Below are 18643 nucleotides of genomic sequence, written 5' to 3' on the forward strand. Positions count from 1 at the left end.
TGTAGATGATGACAACGGTGAGCATTTAGTAAGGTGGGATTAGGGAAAACACTCTCTTTTTAATTCATATCCCTATATCAGGGCTGGGAGTGGGTTCAGGCTCAAAGACACCACTAGGATCCAGACTGGACAGGTTCCCACAAGCTGGTCAGAATTAGGGCACTGGGGGTAGGTCGCCCCTAAGGGGGAACAAGGACAAGAAAATGGCCCCAGAGGAGGCCAATCCCAGAGCTCAGCCCTCCTTTGACTCCAGCTCCTGTGGCCCCCCTCAGAGCTAGCACCTGGTCTCTCCAGCGGCAGGCCATGAGAGACGTCGGACCAGAAGGGGCGGGGGCGAACTGGCTGGGTACCGCCCGACCCAGGCCTCCAGAGGGAGGGTGGAGAAAGAATTGAGTGCGGCCAATTGCTTTAGCCGCCTCAGGGCTTCGAGATAACTGCGAACACAGGAAGGGGGGTGTCTCAGAGCCGGCTCCACCTGCACCCCAGGGCGCTGGGGGCGGGCGTGGGGGTGGAGGTGGTATAAGAGGGCCGCCCTGCACAGGGCTGGACACGCTTGGCTCCCGACTGAGTCTGGAGCCGAGATCACATCAGACCCTCCAGAGGTGAGAAGGGGCCTCGTTTGGGGTGCGGGATGAGGCTGGCTGGACAGCTGGCTCCTGCTCCTAAGGGGAGGAGGAGCCTGGAGTCCCGGTTCTGAGGGATGAGGGGCTGGAAGTCTGCCATTTGGCGTCTGTCAGGGAAAAAGGAACTGAGGACCTAGACTTGTAGATGGGGAGGGATGGGAACCCAGATTCCTGGGTCCCAAGGAGAAGGGAGGTCTGGAGGCCTGGCCTCCTGGGTCTGAGGGAGGAAGGGCTGGGGCCGAGACCCCTGGGTCTGCTGGGGGAGAGTTGGGGGCTTGGACTACTGCTTCTTGAACTCTTTGCCCTCCCCAGTCCCAGCAGAAGAGGCCCTTCCTCTGCCTGGCAGCCCCTGGCGAGGCTCAGAGAGGCCACCATGGCAGGATCCCTTCTCTTGCCACTGCAGATCCTACTGTGGTCTCTAGCCCTGAGATCTGCTGCACAAGAAGGTGAGTGCTGAATTGGGAGGCCTGGCTTCACCCCTGGAGTCTCCCTCCATGCCCACTGACCCTTCCCAGGGCCCTCTCTCTCCAAGGACTCCCTGAGTCAGGACCCTCCCCCTGCAGCGGCTTCCACCCAAGGAAAACAAGACTCTTCTGCCTCCTGCCCTATTTTTTCCTGCTTCCTTCTGACTCCTGGGGTCTCTGTGCCCTCCAGGCCATCTCCTGCACTCAGTGTTGCTCCCATAAGCTTCAGTGGTTGCCTCCAGACAAGATGCTTCTCCTGGGTTTCTGAGCAGACTCCCTCTGTCTCTCTCCACCGCCATGTCCTGCGTTCTCTGCACTGTTCTCCATTTCCACCTCTGCATTCTCCTGTCTCTCTGTCTCTTTCCATCTTTCTCTCCAAAACCATCAGCTGCCTCTTCAGCCCCCTTGATGCTCGCTACCCACATTTCCCTCCATGTCTGTATCCAGCCCAGGGTGACAAGAGTGGGGAGAAGATTATTGATGGAGTCCCATGTACAAGAGGCTCCCAACCCTGGCAGGTGGCCCTGCTCCGGGGCAATCAGCTTCACTGTGGAGGTGTATTGCTCAATGAGCAGTGGGTGCTCACCGCTGCCCACTGCAAGATGAGGTATGTGGCAAGGACTGTGGAACCCACTCTCTGGGTCTCTGTCCCCCTTTCTCAGGGTCTCGGCCCCCCTCCTTCTGGGTCTCTCTCCTCCTCTCTTGGGGTCTCTGTCTGCTTCCCTTGAGGTCCCTGTCCCTTCTCCCAATGACAGAATTTCTCTCCGAATGCCACTGTCTCGTCCCAGTGAGTACCAGGTGCACATGGGCAGTGATCAGCTGGGTGATAAGAGAGCCCAGAAGATCCGGGCCACACAATCATTCCGCCACCCTGGCTACTCCACTCAGACCCATGTTAATGACCTCATGCTTGTGAAGCTGGATCACCAAGCCAGGCTGTCGTCGAGTGTGAGGAAAGTCAAGCTGTCCTCCCGCTGTGAACCCCCTGGGACCACATGCACCGTTTCTGGCTGGGGCACCACCACCAGCCCGGATGGTAAGGCTGTCTCAGGGACCCAAGAGCCCTGGCTCCTGACTCCTCCTCCCTCGGACCCCAGAGACAAGGAGTCAGGCCCATTTCATGACTGGAGGGTTGAGCCTCTAGCCCCATCTTCCTTCAGGGTCCAAGCACTCTGGGGGCCCCAGGTCCAGGCCTCTGACTGACCACCCCCTCTCTCCACCAGTGACCTTTCCATCGACGCTAATGTGCACAGATGTCAGACTCATCTCCTCCCAGGACTGCAAGAAGGTTTACAAGGACCTGCTGGGAAAGTCCATGCTGTGTGCTGGCATCCCCAACTCCAAGACCAATGCCTGCAACGTGAGACTCCACCTGTCCCCATCCCTGGCTCCCCTGTCGTCCCCACAATACAGAATCTGTGCACCTGACCCTGGTGCTGAACCTTCGGTGGATGCCGTATCCCATCCCACCCGAGGGCCAGTTTTCCTAGCTCTCTCTATCCTGTTCTCTGCTGGGGCAGTAGTGGGAGCCCAGGAGGCTGGCATGACCCTGGGGATGGGGCAGAATGGCAGTGGGAAAGATGATGTTGAGACAGGCAAGTGAGGCCCTGGCTTCAAGCCCAAACTTCAAGCGGATGCCAAAATACATCATATTCTACTAATGCAATATTCTACAAAATTAGAATCCGTGCAGGGGCACCTGTGTGGCTCAGTCGATTGAGTGTCCGACTTCGGCTCAAGTCATGATCTTGCAGTTCGTGAGTTCGAGCCCCGCGTCAGGCTCTGTGCTGACAGCTCAGAGCCTGGAGTCTGCTTCGAATTCTGTGTCTCCCTCTCTCTGCCCCTCCTCCATTCATGCTCTCTCTCTCTCTGTCTCAAAAGTAAATAAACATTTAAAAAAATAAAAAATAAATAAAATCCATACGAAAAGTCCATGATGAGCAAAATATCAGAATTTTCAGTAAAGAGCAATCAGTCTTACTGAATCATTCGTTTGCCTCGGTCTCCAGTAATGATGCAGCATAGCACTGTATTGACCTTGTCTTTACCTAAAGTTGGGATACCGTGCTCAGCATGGACTTTTTCATACCAAATTTGATTTTTTTTTTTTTTAAGTATTGCATTACAATACTATTTACTGCAATTATTGAGATTTTGTGCCCAGAGCTAATGTCTCCTCCACCTTATCCCGGTCCTGCTTTTTAGGAAAGGAACTATCTCCCCTTCCTCTTTGCTCCCCCTTCATCTTTTTATTTTTAATAGTTATTTTATTTATTTTGAGGGAGAGAGAGAGGGAGAGAATCCCAAGCAGGCTCTGAGCCTGTGCCGACAGACACAGGACATGGGGCCTGATCTCAGGAACCATGAGATCATAACCTGCGTCGAAATCAAGAGTTGGATGTTTAACTGACTGAGCCACCCAGGAACCCTGTTCATCATCTTTATAACCTCCTCTCTGTCTCTAAATGTCATCGCTTTCCATCTTCCTCTCTCTCTCCCTCCTTCTCTCTCTCTCTCTCTCTCTCTCGTCTGCCGCTGTCACTCTTTTTATTTACCTGTCTCTACCTGTGTTCATCTCTGCTCCACCCCCTACATTTCTTCCTCTCTGTCCCCCTCTTCCTTCTGCCTTCTTTCCACCCTTCTTTCTGTACCCCCACTCTCTTTGCCCACATCGGTACAGTCAGTTTTCAGGGGAAGTGGGGTGGTGTGTGTTAGAGATGAGGGGGGGATGAGACAAGGATGTGTGTCCTAGAGAGTGGCAGGGGGTGGGGCTTTTTCCCTAGTGAGGGCCAGCGTCATGAATATGCAAGTTGTGCAGTGGCACAGGGCTTCCCTCCACACTCGGGAGAGTCCCGCACATGGTTTAACGCACTTCTGTTGTTGTCTTGAATCTCTTAATAATTTTTGAACAAGGGGGCGTGGCTCCGTCGCGCAATGGATAGCGCATTGGACTTCTAATAATTTTTGAACAAGGGGGCCGCATATTCATTTTGCACTGCGGTCTGTGAAATATGTCATCGGCCCTGCCCCTGTTCCCCTTTCATGCTCAAGGGGCATGTATCCATTCTCTGGAGACGATGCTCCTTCTCCCTCTGGCTTGGCAAAGAGTCCTTAACGAGGGGAAAGTAAGTGGGACTCTAACCTCTGGAAGCTCCCTCACCTCCCAGTGATTGGTCCCATTGGCTGGGGCACAAGTCGATGTCTTCAGATAGCCGTTTGGTTCTCTCCAGACCAGCACTAATTTGTGCTCTCCCACTGGTCCCCAGAGACCATGAGTCTTTTCCCATTGGCCAGAGTGGAAGTTCATGGTCTGGCAGGACAGAGATGTGATAACTACACACTGTGGACATGTCTGTGGTGGTTGCTCTGAAACGAAAGCTAATCTGCCCTTTCTTCTCCAGGGTGACTCAGGGGGACCACTGATGTGCAAAGGTACCCTGCAAGGCCTGGTGTCCTGGGGAACTTTCCCTTGTGGCCAACCCAATGACCCAGGTGTCTATACCCAAGTCTGCAAGTACTTCAAGTGGATAAATGAGACCATGAGAAGGCATGGCTAATCTTTGCATACCTCCCATCTCTTCATCTATACTCCTGGAACAAGAAATTTACAGAAATAAGGACATGATGAACTGTCATTATTTGACCTTACCTTTCCTCAAAGACATATTACAACCTCAACAATATGCCATGTGTGTAAACCAATCAAATTAACAAAGGCCTAACACACAAAAACCTCAGTGTTGGTAAAGACCAGCACTCTTAACCAGCGGAACTGTAAATCATGCAATTTTTATGGAAGGCAGTTTGGCAAGGTAAATTGAGACCCTTAGTTACCACCGTTGACCCTGTGATTCTGGTTTAGAAAGATATTACTGAAAAAATAAACTAAAAATCCAACTGCGGAGCAAGGTTTGAATTCATCACAACCGTATCCTGGCAAAACAGTGGAAACACTGAACATGTCCCAAATCAGTGGATCGTTTAGATCAATAGTAGGCCCGTTTGGGACAAGGATGTTAGGAAGTTGTTAAGGATAATAACTTTGCAGCATTGCTAGTGTTATTCAAGAATGTTTGTGTTGTATGATGGAACATGAAAAAAGAGATACAAATATGTGTGTGTGACTCTAGCCATGTGAAATGAAATAGTCACAGAATAAAATCTGAAAAGACATGTACTAACCTGCATTCAGTGGTAGTTACAGGGTGCCTCCTTCCTTCCATTTATTTTCTGTGGGTGTGCACTTTTGCAACATGCAAACAAAGGTGGAAAAGCTCTGAAGATCTAAGGCTGGGGGAGAGGGACCCTTAAGAGAGGGAGACACATCTGATTTTGAGCCCTCGCCCTGCTCCCTGCCTAGTGACCTGTTTCTGTCCATTTCCCAGATTTTAGTTTTCCTCCTCTGTAAAATGGGGGAGACAGAGAGATAGAGAGCAAGAAAAGGTCAAGAGGGAAGAAGGAAGGGCGGAGGAAAAAGAGAATAAGCCTACCTCGTTGGGGTGGAAAGGACGTGAAAGTGTTCCTGAGTATTTCACAGGTGGCAAACCAGGAAAGAAGGAAGTTTTCGGGAAAGATAGGGCTGGCGGGGAGATGGGACACCTGAGTCCCCCAAGAGCCCACCCAAAGTGAGCAGCCAGCATCCCAGGTGCCAGAGGAAGATGGGGGAAGGAATTTGGGTCGGTGAGGTCCTATTCTCAAAGAAGGCAGGGGAGGGACCTCTGGAAGAGAGGAGGGAGGAGTCCCCTGTGACTCAGAGACTGGCCATGCCCCTGGCTTCATGCCATCCAAGGCTCTCTGGGCAATCACACCTCAGACGCTGCTGACAGAGGGATCCTCTCCAGCCCAAGGCTCACCCTCCTGCCTCCTTGCCAGTTTCTCCCCCAGAATTCCGAGCCACTGTCCTCCAGATCCTTCCTCTCCCCATCTCATCTCTTTGGCAAGTCTCTCCTAGCCTCCAACTCCTCTACTCCTCCCCATATTGCAGAAATCATAGGAGTCCAGACCCCTCCTCAGACCTAAGCATCCCTGCCTCCAGCACCTCTCCCCTCAGACCCAGGTGTCCCCTGGCCCCTCCTGCCTCTGTATCAGTGTCAAGTTTAAGTAAGGAATGTCAAGGGTTTCCAGCCACCATCCTCCATGAAGATCCATCAACTTCTCCTCTCCCAGGCAAGTCGCCCCAAATCAATATTCGATCTAAAGTTTAAAAAGTAATGAAACCTCGAAGTTGCACTAAATCAGCTTGGAGACACCTGGCCCTCCCTTTTGGCAGCTCCCATATACAAGTGTGGGGGTGGGTTCGTTTGCAATGACTTGAGATAGTGCTCTTGTTGGACTGTTTAAAAAATTACTTCCTTTCTTTTTGGACAGACAGCTCAGCATAGTAGACAAAGGCACTGACTCCAGAACCAGGCTTCTTGGATTCCAGCCCCTACAAGCTATTTGCACATGACTTCCCCATTCCTCTTCCTTCATCCTTGAAGTGAGGGAAATAACACCTATTTCCCAGGTCTGTTATGAAGATTAAATAAACTTAATATTCAGAAAGTGCTAGAACAGTGCCTAACATGGAATAAGCCGTCAATTGAAGCCATATTGGCTCTTATTGTCTGTAATTTCTGGCACTTTTTTCCTTGCTTACACTCTCAAAGTTTTCTTGTAACACGTTTTCTTTATTGAAGACTTTTGCAGAGCACGTCAATTTGGAGAAAAACATCTTGTACATAAGCATGCGTGGCACGCAGAGAGGGCAGAATCCTAAAGGTCACTGGCAGATGCCTGCAGTTGGGGACTTCATTATCTCTCTTCTAGAGGCTCTTAGAGGTGGAGCTCCACACCGCCTATCACCTCCCTCCTTTCCCACGAGGCTCTCTCAACAACTCCCCCTAGCCCTCCCATCCCTTATTCGGGTAAGGTACACCCAGTGGGAGCACCAAAAGGTGGATCATGTCTACCGCCATGTTGGAAATTGAGTTCCAATCCAAAAGGCCCCACCATTTCCTGGGTGTTGGATGTTGAGTAATTAACTTCCTTCTCTGAGCCTCAGTTTCTTCTTTGTAAAATGGGAGTGGGTGTAATGAAGTCATTTAATCATTTGGTCAACATTTTCTAAGGCTTCCTCTGGGCCAGGTCTTGTGAGGGCACTTGGGACACAGGGGTGACTTAGCCTCAGTGCCTGCCCTCAAGGAGCTCATGATCCAGTGGGGGAAGGGGGTGATGTGGATCCAGATGCTTACGGTCCAAGGTGACCTGGGGGAGGCACCTGCTGTGGGAACCTAGGTGAGAGAGTGACTAACCCAAGTGCAGGGAGTGGAAGTTGGAAGGTGTTCAGGGAAGGCTTCCTGAAGGAGGTGATATCTAAGCAAAGACTTGAAAGACAAGTTGTGGCCAGGGGAAGGTGAGAAGAGCATTTGGAGAGGGAGAATAGCATGGGTGAGGGCCCAGAGGTGAGAGAGCAATCTTCATGGCTGGAGCACGAGACCCATGGGCAGAGCTGGGCTGTGCAATGTGGTGGTTTCTCACCACGGTGGCTCCTGACTTGTGAAATGTGGCAAGTTCTAAATGAGATGTGCTGTAAGGGAAAGACACATCAGATTCCAAACACCGTGCAAAAAATAAGAAGGCAAACTATCTTTGAACATGTTCTTATTTCGATTTCACATGGCAATATTGGATGCATTGGGTTAAATGAAATATTAAAATGAACTTGTTTCTTTTTACTATTTATTTTAAAATTTTTTTAATTTTTAATTTGCTAAAAATTTTTAATATTTATTTATTTTTTGAGAGAGAGAGAGAGAGAGAGAGAGACAGAGCCCAAACAGGAGAGGGGCAGAGTGAAAGGAGACACAGAATCTGAAGCAGGCTCCAGCCTCCAAGCTGTCAGCACAGAGCTTGACGTGGGGCTTGAAATTACGAACCACATGATCATGACCTGAGCCAAAGCCGGACATTTCATTGAGCCACCCAGGTGCCCGTAATTAATTTTTTTTTATTTTAGAGAGAGAAAGCAAGCAGGAGAGAGGGACAGAAGGAGAGGGAAAGAGAGAGAGAGAGAACCTTAGGCAGACTCTATGTTCATCACGGAACCCAATGCAGGGCTCGATCCCACGACTCTGGGATCATGACCTGAGCCAAAATCAAGAGTTGGATGCTCAACCAGCTGAGCCACACCTAGATGTCCCTCTTTTTACTATTTAAAAAAAGAATTGTGGTTATTAGAAAATTTAAAAGTGCACGTATACTTGGCATTATATTTCTATTGACCAGTGCTGCCCTGAATGCTGAAGGGTCTCCCAACACCTGGCTGAGGGGCTGGGACTTTGTCCCAGGGATGATGGGGCAGCCAGAGCAGGGCTATGAGCAGGAGAGGGGCAGGGTCAGCTCTGGGCGCAGGAAGACCCCTCTGGGGTCAAGGGAAAGATACAGAGAAGGGGGAAGAGCCCAGGGTGGTGCTCCAGGTGGGCGAGAAGCAGGTCTGAGCTGGGATCAGGGACATGGGGATGGAAAGGAGGGAGCCAACAGAGAGAGAAGGTGCTGGGCCGGGCTGTGAGAGATCCAGTCGGCTGTCAGGGAGGATGGCGGGTTCTGAGAAGATGCTGAGTTCAGTGGGAACGTGGGTGTGAGGGGCCTGGAGGAGGTTGGGAGCATGGGAGTAGTCTGAGAGCACTTTGAATGCCAAATGTTGACTTTCATCCCCCAGTGCCAGGCCCAAGCTGGTGCCGAGGTGGACATTCCCAATACCAGTCATCCTCATGGCCAGTGATCGGCCCACAAGTCCCCATTTTCCTTCTCATGCTCTGTGCTCATCACATCCATTTTTATTTCCCTCCCCGAGGCCACACTCCTGCTCGTCAGCCCACATCCACCACAAGCCAGGCCTCTACGCCCTGCTTCTCCTGACCCCAGGCCCGACTTTCAAGGCCCAGCTTCAAAGGCACCTACCTCCTCAAATCCCCCTGGATCCCTCCATAGCACCCGAGGCCCCCATTTCGCACTCCCACATCCCTCTCGCGTTTTCTTGCATCCCTGCTTATTTCCCAGCCTCTCCCTACACGTTGAATCTCATCGTAAACCCTCCCGTCTCCCTAAACTAACCCACATCTGGGCAAGGGCACAGGCTTCTCATGGAAATGCAGGGGAAGCCAGGGGAGGATAAGCAGACAGAGATGTGGAGAGTGTCAACAGAGACTCAGAGAATAGGGAGAGAGACAGACAGAGATCCAGAGAAAAAGATGGGGAAAGAGGCGGAGGAAACACAGGAAAACAGAGAGAAAGAGAGAGACGGATGTGGAGACACCCTCACCGTGGCCAGAGGGGACAGAGGTGGACAGTGAGACCTCAGAGGTGGGCAGACTTAAAGCAGGGGGACCAGGAGGGTCAGAGGTCCTCATATCCGGGCAGAGGTGGGTGGACAATCAAAGGACAGCAACAGGACTGTCAGACAGGGACAAAGGGAAGCTATTGACACAGCCGCCCGCCTGCCCGGAAGAGAGGTTGAGAAACGGAGCTTCTGGGAGCATGGCACTGGGTGTTGGGGGCGGACAAAGCCCGATTGTTCGAGGCCCCTTTCCCCACAGCGCCAGGGCCTGCGCCCCAGCCCAGGGCAGAGGCGGATGCCAGCTTGGTGACACATGCTTTCTCACTGGCTTGCTGATTACGGTGGGGACACGGAGGTCGTCAGCACCCACAGAGGGACTTACGGGCAGGTGCGTGAATCACCCCAACCCCACTGACCCACGCGGCCTGGTTTTCAGCACCTGAGGGCAGCAGGCCCAGAGGTGGTGGGATCCCTGCAGGCTGGGGGTGGGGGGGGCACTGTTTGCTCCCCTGGGCACTGGTATTTGGGTCCTCAGACATCTTCTTGCTTAAGGACCTAGAAGTCTAGGGACTGAGGAGGACAAGTTCCCATCTTTCCTCCTTTAGGCTCAAAAGTGTGCATGCCTAGGCCCTTCTCCTGAAGGTCTAGAATTCCAGGGCCCCCTCCCCTCCTCCCTCAGAACCTAGAGTCTGACCCCCAGCCTCTCCTCCTTCAGACCCAGGAGTCCAGTCCCCCAGTGCACTCAGGGGCTGGTGTTCCCTTTCATGGAAGCCCAGTCAGGGGTCATCGGGAGCAGGGCCATGGGGCCGTGGGGATGGAAGGAATGTGTGTGGGAGGTCTGGGTGAGGAGGAAAGGGTGGGGCGGCCTCCTGCCTCAGGGACCTGGGGAGACAGGGGTTAAAAGGAAGCACCAGGAGTGTCTGGGGACAGGAACAGCCTCTTCCAGGGAGGCCAGGAAGCCCGGGTGTCTGTCTGGCCTGGGCCCCACAGCCCATACATCCTCTGCTGTCTGTCTCACTGGCTCTGGCTCCTAGGCACCCTCTCTGCTTTCAGTGTCCCGTCTCTCCCCACAACACCCTGCATTTCTGACTCTCTCTGCCTCTTTGTCTATCTGCCTGCGCACGTGCTGTCCCTGCCCCAACCCAAGAACCCCTCGGCCAGGAGTCCTCTGGACCCCCAGGTAGCCGGCCCCCAGCAGGTAAGATTACACTGCACCCCAGAGCCTCCAGGTGTGGGGTGAGTGACAGGGTAAGCACAGAGCCAAGGTGCAGAAGAAAAACCCCATGGGGAGGGAAGAAGTTCAGAGCCCCTCCTGGGCCATGCCCTTCTGTGGGCAGGCAGCCACACTGGAGCCCAGAGGAGTTAGAGACTAAACGAGAATCACACCGTGAGCCGCTGCCCGCCCCAGCGGTTCCGGCTTCTCGCTCAGCCCGCCCTCGTGGGACCCCAGGATGGAAGTCATGCTTAGAGTGACAAGAAATCAGGAGGCTAGGTGAAGGACAGATGTCAAGGGTCAGACGAACATGCAGGTTGGAGTGGAGGGGCGGTGGCGGAGGGTGGGAGGAAGGGCCTGGGGCGGGGGTTGGTCTGAGGCAGAGACTGAGGAGCATTTGGCTTCCTTTCTCAGGAATGGGCACGAAGACGCTGGTAGTATTGATCCTGATGGCCGCAGGTGGGAAGAAAGGGGACAGGATGGGGCAGTTTGGGGTGCAGTGGGGGCTGCTGGTGGGAAGGAGTTTGAGGATGGGGATGGGCTTCGCAGAGATATGGAGGTGGGGTGGGCTTGGAGTGAGGAGGAAGTCGGGAGCTAGGTTAAGCATGGGGGGGGGGCGCAGGCAGGAAGGGGAGTGGGAGGTGGTCTGAAAGATGGGGAAGAGTTTGAGGGTGGGGGTGGGAAGGAGATGACCTGGGGTTCACCCTAGGGGATTCACCCGGTGTCTCCAGGCCTCCTCCCTGACTCAGACCCTTCCTCTCTCAGCCTGGGCGGAGGAGCAGAATAAGGTGCTGCATGGCGGACCGTGTGAGCAGACGTCTCATCCCTACCAAGCTGCCCTCTACACATCAGACCACTTGCTCTGCGGAGGGGTTCTCATTCACCCACAGTGGGTCCTCACCGCTGCCCACTGCAAAAAGCCGTGAGTAGTCTCCCCTCTGGGAGTGAGGAGTAGTTGCAGTGAGGCCTGGATGCGTGTGTGTGTGTGTGGGGGGGGGGGGTGTCTTGCAGATTTCAGGCACAAAGTAACACACACATCCCCCTGCCTCAGCACAAGGCCACCTGGTAACCAGGTTCATCTGGCCAGTATTTAACTGAGCATTAACTATCTGTCAGGCACTGTCTGGGGCCCTGGGGATACAACAGTGAAAAGGACAAGCAAGATTGCTACCTTTACGAACAACAGACCTTATAATTGGGGAATCAGATCGTGTGGGGTCCTGTAGGCAGCAATGGCTCATTGGATTTCATTCTTAGTGCAGTGAGAAGCCACTGGAGAGTTTCATTCAGGGAAGCAGCACGATCTGATTCACATTTTTTAAAAAATGTATTTATTTTTGGGGCGCCTGGGTGGCGCAGTCGGTTAAGCGTCCGACTTCAGCTCAGGTCACGATCTCGCGGTCCGTGAGTTCGAGCCCCGCGTCAGGCTCTGGGCTGATGGCTCAGAGCCTGGAGCCTGCTTCCGATTCTGTGTCTCCCTCTCTCTCTGCCCCTCCCCTGTTCATGCTCTGTCTCTGTCTCAAAAATAAATAAACGTTAAAAAAAAATAAAAATAAAAAAATAAAAAATGTATTTATTTTTGGGACAGTGCAAGCAAGGGAGGGGCAGAGAGAGGGGGGCAGAGGATCCAAAGCAGGCTCCCCGCAGACAGGCTGACCACGGTGAGCCCGATGTGGGGCTCAAACTCATGAGCCACGAGATCATGACCTGAGCTGAAGTCGGATGCTCAACCGACTCAGCCATCCAGGTGCCCCTGATTCACATTTCTTTAGAGCACCCTGGCTACCATATTGAAAGTGGGCTGGGCAAGGAGAAGTGAAGGGATGCATATAGATTAACCTAAGGATGATGGCTCGGACCAGCGTGGTGGCAGTGAGGACGGAGGATAGGTGGAAAGTTTGGGAGGTATTTTGAGACTCAGCCAGCAGGACTTGGTGATGTAGAATGGAAGAAGCAGGGCTGACCTCCAGGTATTTGACTCAAACAAGTGGGTGTTCTGTGGTGTCTCTCTGAGTCAGGGGAGAGGGAAAGAGAGCCAGGTTGGATGTGGTCAGAGGCGTGTCAGACATTTTGCTTTAGCCCATGGTGATTCTGAGATACCAGGGAGATGTCCAAGAAGCATGAAGGTCAGCCACAGGTGCTCCGGTGAGAGGTCAGAGCTGGAGGTAAGCCTGAAGGTGTCACCACAAATAAGTGGTATTTAAACACAAGGTGGGATGAGATCATCCAAAAAGTGGACACAGGTAGAAAAGCAAAGAAGGCCCAGGACTAATCCTCAGGGCACTAATGACCACTAGTTAGATTAACAGTTGCCATTTTGTTCAACGCTAACTACAGACCGGGTGCTGAGTTAAGCGGTTTATATATATATATATATATATATATATATATATATATTTCCTGGAATCTCCACAGTAAGGGACTCTCGGCCCCATTTTGCAGATGAGGACACTGAGACTCAGAGATGTAGTAAGTGGCAATTCAAGTGTTTGTAAACCTACAGGTGCCACTCCCCACTGTGGGGGGAGGGGTTTAATCATGCAAGGTTATGGACTTAAGGGTCCCCTGCACGGTCTCCCCCCATGCTCAGGCATTGCGCTCACCATTCTCGTTCATCCATTTGGTCCACATTGATCAAAGCATCTGCTAAGAGCCAGATTTGAGCTGAGCAGTGGGGACTCAGCCGTGGATGAGAGAAATACAGAGCCTCTATTCTTGGGAACACAGGAGCAGAAAGGCACAGAATGTTTTTTAACGAACAAACCCATGGAAAATCATATAATTACAAATTACCCTAAGTCTAGTGGAGGAAAAGAACAGGGATGTTCCCTAAGAGAAAAAAAAACAGAGGTACCCACTTTAGATAGAGGCGGGTGTCAGGAAGGACCTTCTAATGAGATGAAGTTCAAGCTGAGGCATGGAAAATGAACAAGGGCAGACAAAGGAAGAGGGAGGAAGAGCATTTAGAGCAGGAGAAGTGCAAAGACAAAGGCCCTGAGGTGGAAACAGTCTGGAGTGCACTAAGAAATTTACCGGTTCACAGCAGGGTAGAGGATGGTGGAAGGAATTTTATTCCAAGGGCAATGGGGAGCCATGAGAAAACTTTGAGCAAAGGAGTGACTCTTTGATCCATTTCACAAATGTTCATTGGTTATCTATCATAAATATGACAGACACAGGTCTAGGCACTGAGGACGCTATATCTGAACAAAACAAAAATCCCATTTGATATTCTAGAGCTGTGCCACCTAATGTGGTAACCACAAATGGCCAATTAAATTTACATTAAGAAAAATGCAATGGGATGACAAATCCAGGGGCCACATGTCAAGTGCTCAGTAGCCGCTTGTGTCTAGTGGCCACCATATCAAACAGCTGCATGCCTGAGAAAGTTCTATTGAACAGTGCTGCTATGGTAGGAAGAAAGAAAATAAAACAAGTAAATATTTAACAATAAAGATATATCAGATGGTAATGGTAGGTTCTCTAGTGGCAAAGAAAGCAGGAAGGGGAAATAGGACTTGCATACTAGGATGGATATTTGCACTTCAATTGGGTCATCAGGGAAAGCCTCACTGAGAAGGTGGCATTTGAAGGAAGTGTGGGAGGGAGCCATGCAGCTATGAGGGGAAAAGAGTTGCTGGCAGAAGGAGCAGCCAGTGCAAAGACCCTGGGGTGATAGGATGACTGCTGTGTTCAAGGAAAGGCAGGGAAGCAAGTGTGGCTAGAGCAGAAGAAGAGAGGGAGAGAGTGGGTTGAGGTGATATCTGAGAGGTGATGAAGATAGGATGTGCAGAACCTTGTGGGTTAGGGTGAAAACTTTAGCCTTTGCTCTGAGTGAGATGGGAGTCATGGGAGGGGCCTGAACAGAGGAGGGACAGGAGGAGGCAGGATATTTTATGTCATTAAAATTTCTCCGGTTGTTTTGTGGAAGACAGACTGTGGAAGGGCAAAGGCAGAAACGAGGAGTCCAGTGAGGTGGCTTCTGCCAACATTCTAGTAAGAGGTCATGGCTCCAGACCAAGATGGCAGCAGTGGGGGCGAGATGTGGTCACGTCCTGGATATACTTTGGAGAGCCAAAAGGATCTCTGGACAGCTTTTGTGTGAGGCATGAAATAAAGAGAGTCAAGAATAGTCTCCAAGGTTATTCTGGAAGGATGAAGTTGTCACTTTCTGAGCTGGGAGGAGAACAGGACAGATGGTTCATGGTGCACCAGGCCACCCTTTCTTGCCATCACAGCCCTCTCTGAAGTCTCAGCTGCAGTCCAAGGGCTCCAGGTAAGACCCAGCCCTCCTCTTTCCCAGGAATCTTCAGGTCTACCTGGGAAAACACAACCTTCAGCAAAGGGAGAGTTTCCAGGAGCAGAGCTCTGTTGTCCGGGCTGTGGTCCACCCTGGCTATAATGCTGCCACTCATGACCAGGACATCATGCTGTTACGCCTGTCTCACCCAGCCAAATTCTCTGAACGCATTCAACCACTCCCCCTGGAGCAAGACTGCTCGGCCAACCACACCAGCTGCCACATCCTAGGCTGGGGCAAGACAGCCGATGGTCAGTAGGAGGAGGGTGATGGGGAAGCGCCAATGAGTGACAGGCTATGGAGGAGGTGGGCTCATAGTGAGGACCAATGGGGCAGTCTGTCAATGTGTGAAAGGTCAGTGTGGAGGGGAAGCAAATATGGGAGTAGGGCGAAGGAGTGAACAGTCAGTGGAGAAAGTAGACCCATGAGTGAAGGGTATGGAGAGATGGGCCATAAGATGGAGGAGCAATGAAAAAGGAGGGTCGTGGGAAGATTCTAATCAAGAAGGAGGCCAATGATCAAAAGAAACCAATCAGGACGCACAGATGATCAAGAAGAGATAAATGGAGGATGGACTAATGGAAGAAGAGGTATCAATAAAGCATGGCAGCCAGCTGAAAGATGTTAATTGAGAGTGCAAATGGGGTAGAGAGTGATAATAGAGAGGAACCAATGAAGAAGAGTCAATGGTCAAGAGGAATCACTAGACGGAGGACTGGGGGAGGAACAAGTCTAATAGGTCAGCAGGAACCACTGAAGGTGGGTGGGCCGGTAAGTGAAGGGCCAAAAAGGGAAGGTGGACCATTGGGTGAAGGACCAATAGGAAGGGAGAGCCAATGAGGGAGGTGGACCACTGGATGAAGGGCCAATAGGAAGGGAGAGCCAATGGGAGCGGGGGCGGGGAATGAAACCAGTTAGGAAAGCACCAATGGTCAAGTGTTGGCCAGTCAAGATGAACCAATGGAAAGAAGGGTCCAGTGAATGATGAAAGGGTGGAGGAGGGACTAACAGAATAGAGTCTAGAGGTCCCTTGGAACAACTGAAGAAGGTGGGATCAATGAAGGAGAAGAGTAGAGGCAGAACCTTACAGAAAGGGAAAACCAATAAGAAATGAGGATTCCCGGAGAAAAGGTGATTAATAAGGAAGAAGGGCCAATGAGAGGAAAGAATGATGTAAAGAGGGACCAATCAAGAGTCAGAGCCAATGGGTTTTTATGAAAGAAAGACAAATAGGAAGAAGGAAATCAGTGGAAGTAAGGACCAATAGGGGAGAGGTGACTCATAGGGGTTGGAAGATCGCTGGTGAGGACGTGAGAAGGACAGGTTGTGAGATGAGCCTGGCCCATCTTTCTCTGCAGGTGGATTTCCTAACACCATCCAGTGTGCATACATCCATCTGGTGTCCCATGAGGAGTGTGAGCGTGCCTACCCCAGCCAGATCACCCGGAACATGGTGTGTGCTGGGGATGAAAAGTACGGGAAGGATTCCTGCCAGGTGAGGCCACCAGGACCTGCCAGTGACATAGCCAAGAGCAGAGACAGGAAGAGAGAGATACACAGACCCAAATAGAGCTTTCCATGCTGGGAGACAATCCCAGGGAGAGAGTCTTAATTTGATACTCAGAGACACAGCCAGGAACAGGCAGAGATATAAAGACAGCCAGTAGAAGAGACAAGGACAGAGATGGAGAGGTCAAGAACCAGAGAGACACAATAAGGAGGCAGATGGTGTGAGGGGACCATCCTTCCTCAGACAGAACCCCTGAAAGTCCTGTTTGGACATGGCCGAGCTCTGGAGGTGGGCAGACCACAGCTGCAGAGAGACAGGGCTCATCCCCACTCCCAAATACCTCCTTTAACTTGGGGGTTTTGTTTTCCCCATCATCCATCAGATCTCTCCTATTTATGGCAAAATTTACTCCAGTGCATTGAGGGACGTGAAGAGACCAGTCAAGAGGGAGAAAGAGACAGAGACAGAGAAAACAATACACAGCAAGTTGGACGCAAAGAAAGGGCAATCAGACAGACCCCATTTCCAAAACTGTCTTTTCAGTTTTGTTGACATGCATGCATACATCACGGTAGAAGTTTCAGGTGTATAGCATAATGTTTGACTTCCATATATTGTGGAATGATTGTTGCAGTCAGTTAACTTAGTACCCATTATCCCCTGTGGATTCAATAAAAAGAGAAGCAAAAAGATGGGAACCCAATCCCCACTCCCCAGATTAGAAATAGTGTGAACTTGTTCAGATCTGGCTTTTGTAAAGAGGGGCCTGATTACAACTAATAGTTTCTCTTTTTTTTTAATGTTTTGTTTATTTTTGAGACAGAGAGACAGTGAGACAGAGCACGAGTGGGGAGGGGCAGAGAGAGAAGGAGACACAAAATCTGAAGCGGGCTCCAGGCTCTGAGCCATCACCACAGAGCCTGACACGGGGCTCAAACTCACAAACTATGGGATAATGACTTGAGCCAAAGTCGGACGCTTATCCAACTGAGCCACCTAGGCATCCCCACCCCCCCCAAGAGATTTTATTTTTAAGCAATCTCTACACCCAACATGAGGCTCAAACTCACAACCCCGAAATCAGGAGTTGCATTCTCCACCGACTGAACCAGCCATGAGTCACTGTCTCTCTTTCTTTTCTCTGTGTGTGTTTCTGTATCTGACTCTCTCCCTCTTTTCCACAGGGTGATTCCGGGGGCCCGCTGGTGTGTGGAGACCGTCTCCGAGGTCTTGTGTCATGGGGAAATGTCCCCTGTGGATCCAAGGAGAAGCCAGGAGTCTACACTGATGTCTGCAGATATGGCCACTGGATCCGAAAAACCATTCAGACCAACTAACCCTGACATGTGACATCCAACTCTTGACCTGTGACCCCCACCTGCTGGCTCCAGAATATCTCTGACCAAGACTTTACCTTCCCCCCACCTGCCTAGATCCAACCCCTAATGCTTAATAAAAGCAGCGACGTGACAGCACAAATTCACCCTGATTTTACCCCAGCCCCATCCTCGCATCACTGGGGGCAAGTGGGGATATGAGCTAAGGTCTTACCCCCACCACTAAGAGAATACAAGAAAACTCCTTCCAAGCATCTCTTCTTTCCTGGTTGTCTCATGGGCTCTACTCCTTCCTGCAGAGGGGTGGTCACAAGTCTGGCAAATTTCTGCTCCTTGCTAGTCGTCTGCCCTTAGGAAGTGACTTCCTTCACTTTGTAGATTTTCTCATCTGTAACATAAGGATAATGACAGGACATTCCTCATTAGGTGGCAGCTGTCATTGGGAAGATTCAAGATTTCAAACGTGTGGAACACAGACAAGAGGCCCTGACACCCTAACACACCTGCTTGAACAATAAAGAGTGGATTTTATTATTACTGTGATTTTTTTTTTTTTTTTTGCTTTTATTCCATGTCTGCCTCTCTGAAACCCGGATATTCTTAGTTACCTTTTACAGCCCAGTTTGGTTTTTCCTCCCCTCTAAGAAGACATCTGTGAGTACTCCACCTGGTTCTAGCCTTCATGGTGGCTCTCTCCCCTCCACTCCTTTTGTAGCAGTGAAAGCAAGGAGGTGAGAAGGCTGGCAGGTCACTGTGTGTAGATGGGAGAGCAGAGCAGGAGCCAGATCCCAAAAGACCGCGGACCCTAGGTTGAGAGGATAGGACTTTCTCCTGAGGGCAGTGGGGAGCCATGGGAGGCTTGTGAGCAGGAGCAGC

General features: G+C 51.3%; 2 protein-coding genes across 3 annotated transcripts; both read left to right on the top strand.

The window, feature by feature from the left end:
• Nucleotides 1-501: 501 nt before the first annotated feature.
• Nucleotides 502-5264, top strand: KLK7 (kallikrein related peptidase 7). The gene is made up of 6 exons (XM_045441683.1): nt 502-602; nt 936-1069; nt 1535-1694; nt 1876-2123; nt 2311-2447; nt 4489-5264. Exons 2-6 carry the CDS (start codon nt 997-999, stop codon nt 4642-4644), a joined length of 774 nt encoding a protein of 257 aa, XP_045297639.1. The 5' UTR covers nt 502-602; nt 936-996; the 3' UTR covers nt 4645-5264.
• Nucleotides 5265-9663: 4399 nt separating this feature from the next.
• KLK6 (kallikrein related peptidase 6) lies at nt 9664-18304 on the top strand. 2 transcript variants are annotated; one of them, XM_045441685.1, is made up of 7 exons: nt 9664-9792; nt 10552-10602; nt 11032-11076; nt 11383-11539; nt 14924-15171; nt 16279-16415; nt 17615-18304. In XM_045441685.1, the coding sequence occupies exons 3-7, from the start codon at nt 11034-11036 to the stop codon at nt 17765-17767; spliced, it is 738 nt and encodes a 245-aa protein (XP_045297641.1). In that variant the 5' UTR covers nt 9664-9792; nt 10552-10602; nt 11032-11033; the 3' UTR covers nt 17768-18304. The 2 variants fall into 2 exon arrangements, with proteins under 2 accessions (XP_045297641.1, XP_045297642.1); XM_045441686.1 differs by lacking the exon at nt 10552-10602 and having other exon boundaries at nt 9670-9792.
• The last annotated feature ends 339 nt before the right edge of the window (nt 18305-18643 follow it).

The sequence above is a fragment of the Leopardus geoffroyi genome, chromosome E2, assembly GCF_018350155.1.
Source record: "Leopardus geoffroyi isolate Oge1 chromosome E2, O.geoffroyi_Oge1_pat1.0, whole genome shotgun sequence".
Classification (NCBI taxonomy): domain Eukaryota; kingdom Metazoa; phylum Chordata; class Mammalia; order Carnivora; family Felidae; genus Leopardus; species Leopardus geoffroyi.

Bases quoted from the DNA above. Each gene is read 5' to 3' on its own strand.
- KLK7 (XM_045441683.1), top strand. From the start codon at position 997: ATGGCAGGATCCCTTCTCTTGCCACTGCAGATCCTACTGTGGTCTCTA. The intron at 2,124-2,310 runs GTAAGGCTGTCT...TCTCTCCACCAG, and splicing joins CACCACCACCAGCCCGGATG to TGACCTTTCCATCGACGCTA. The intron at 2,448-4,488 runs GTGAGACTCCAC...TTTCTTCTCCAG, and splicing joins CCAAGACCAATGCCTGCAAC to GGTGACTCAGGGGGACCACT.
- KLK6 (XM_045441685.1), top strand. From the start codon at position 11,034: ATGGGCACGAAGACGCTGGTAGTATTGATCCTGATGGCCGCAG. The intron at 11,540-14,923 runs GTGAGTAGTCTC...CCTCTTTCCCAG, and splicing joins GCTGCCCACTGCAAAAAGCC to GAATCTTCAGGTCTACCTGG. The intron at 16,416-17,614 runs GTGAGGCCACCA...TCTTTTCCACAG, and splicing joins ACGGGAAGGATTCCTGCCAG to GGTGATTCCGGGGGCCCGCT.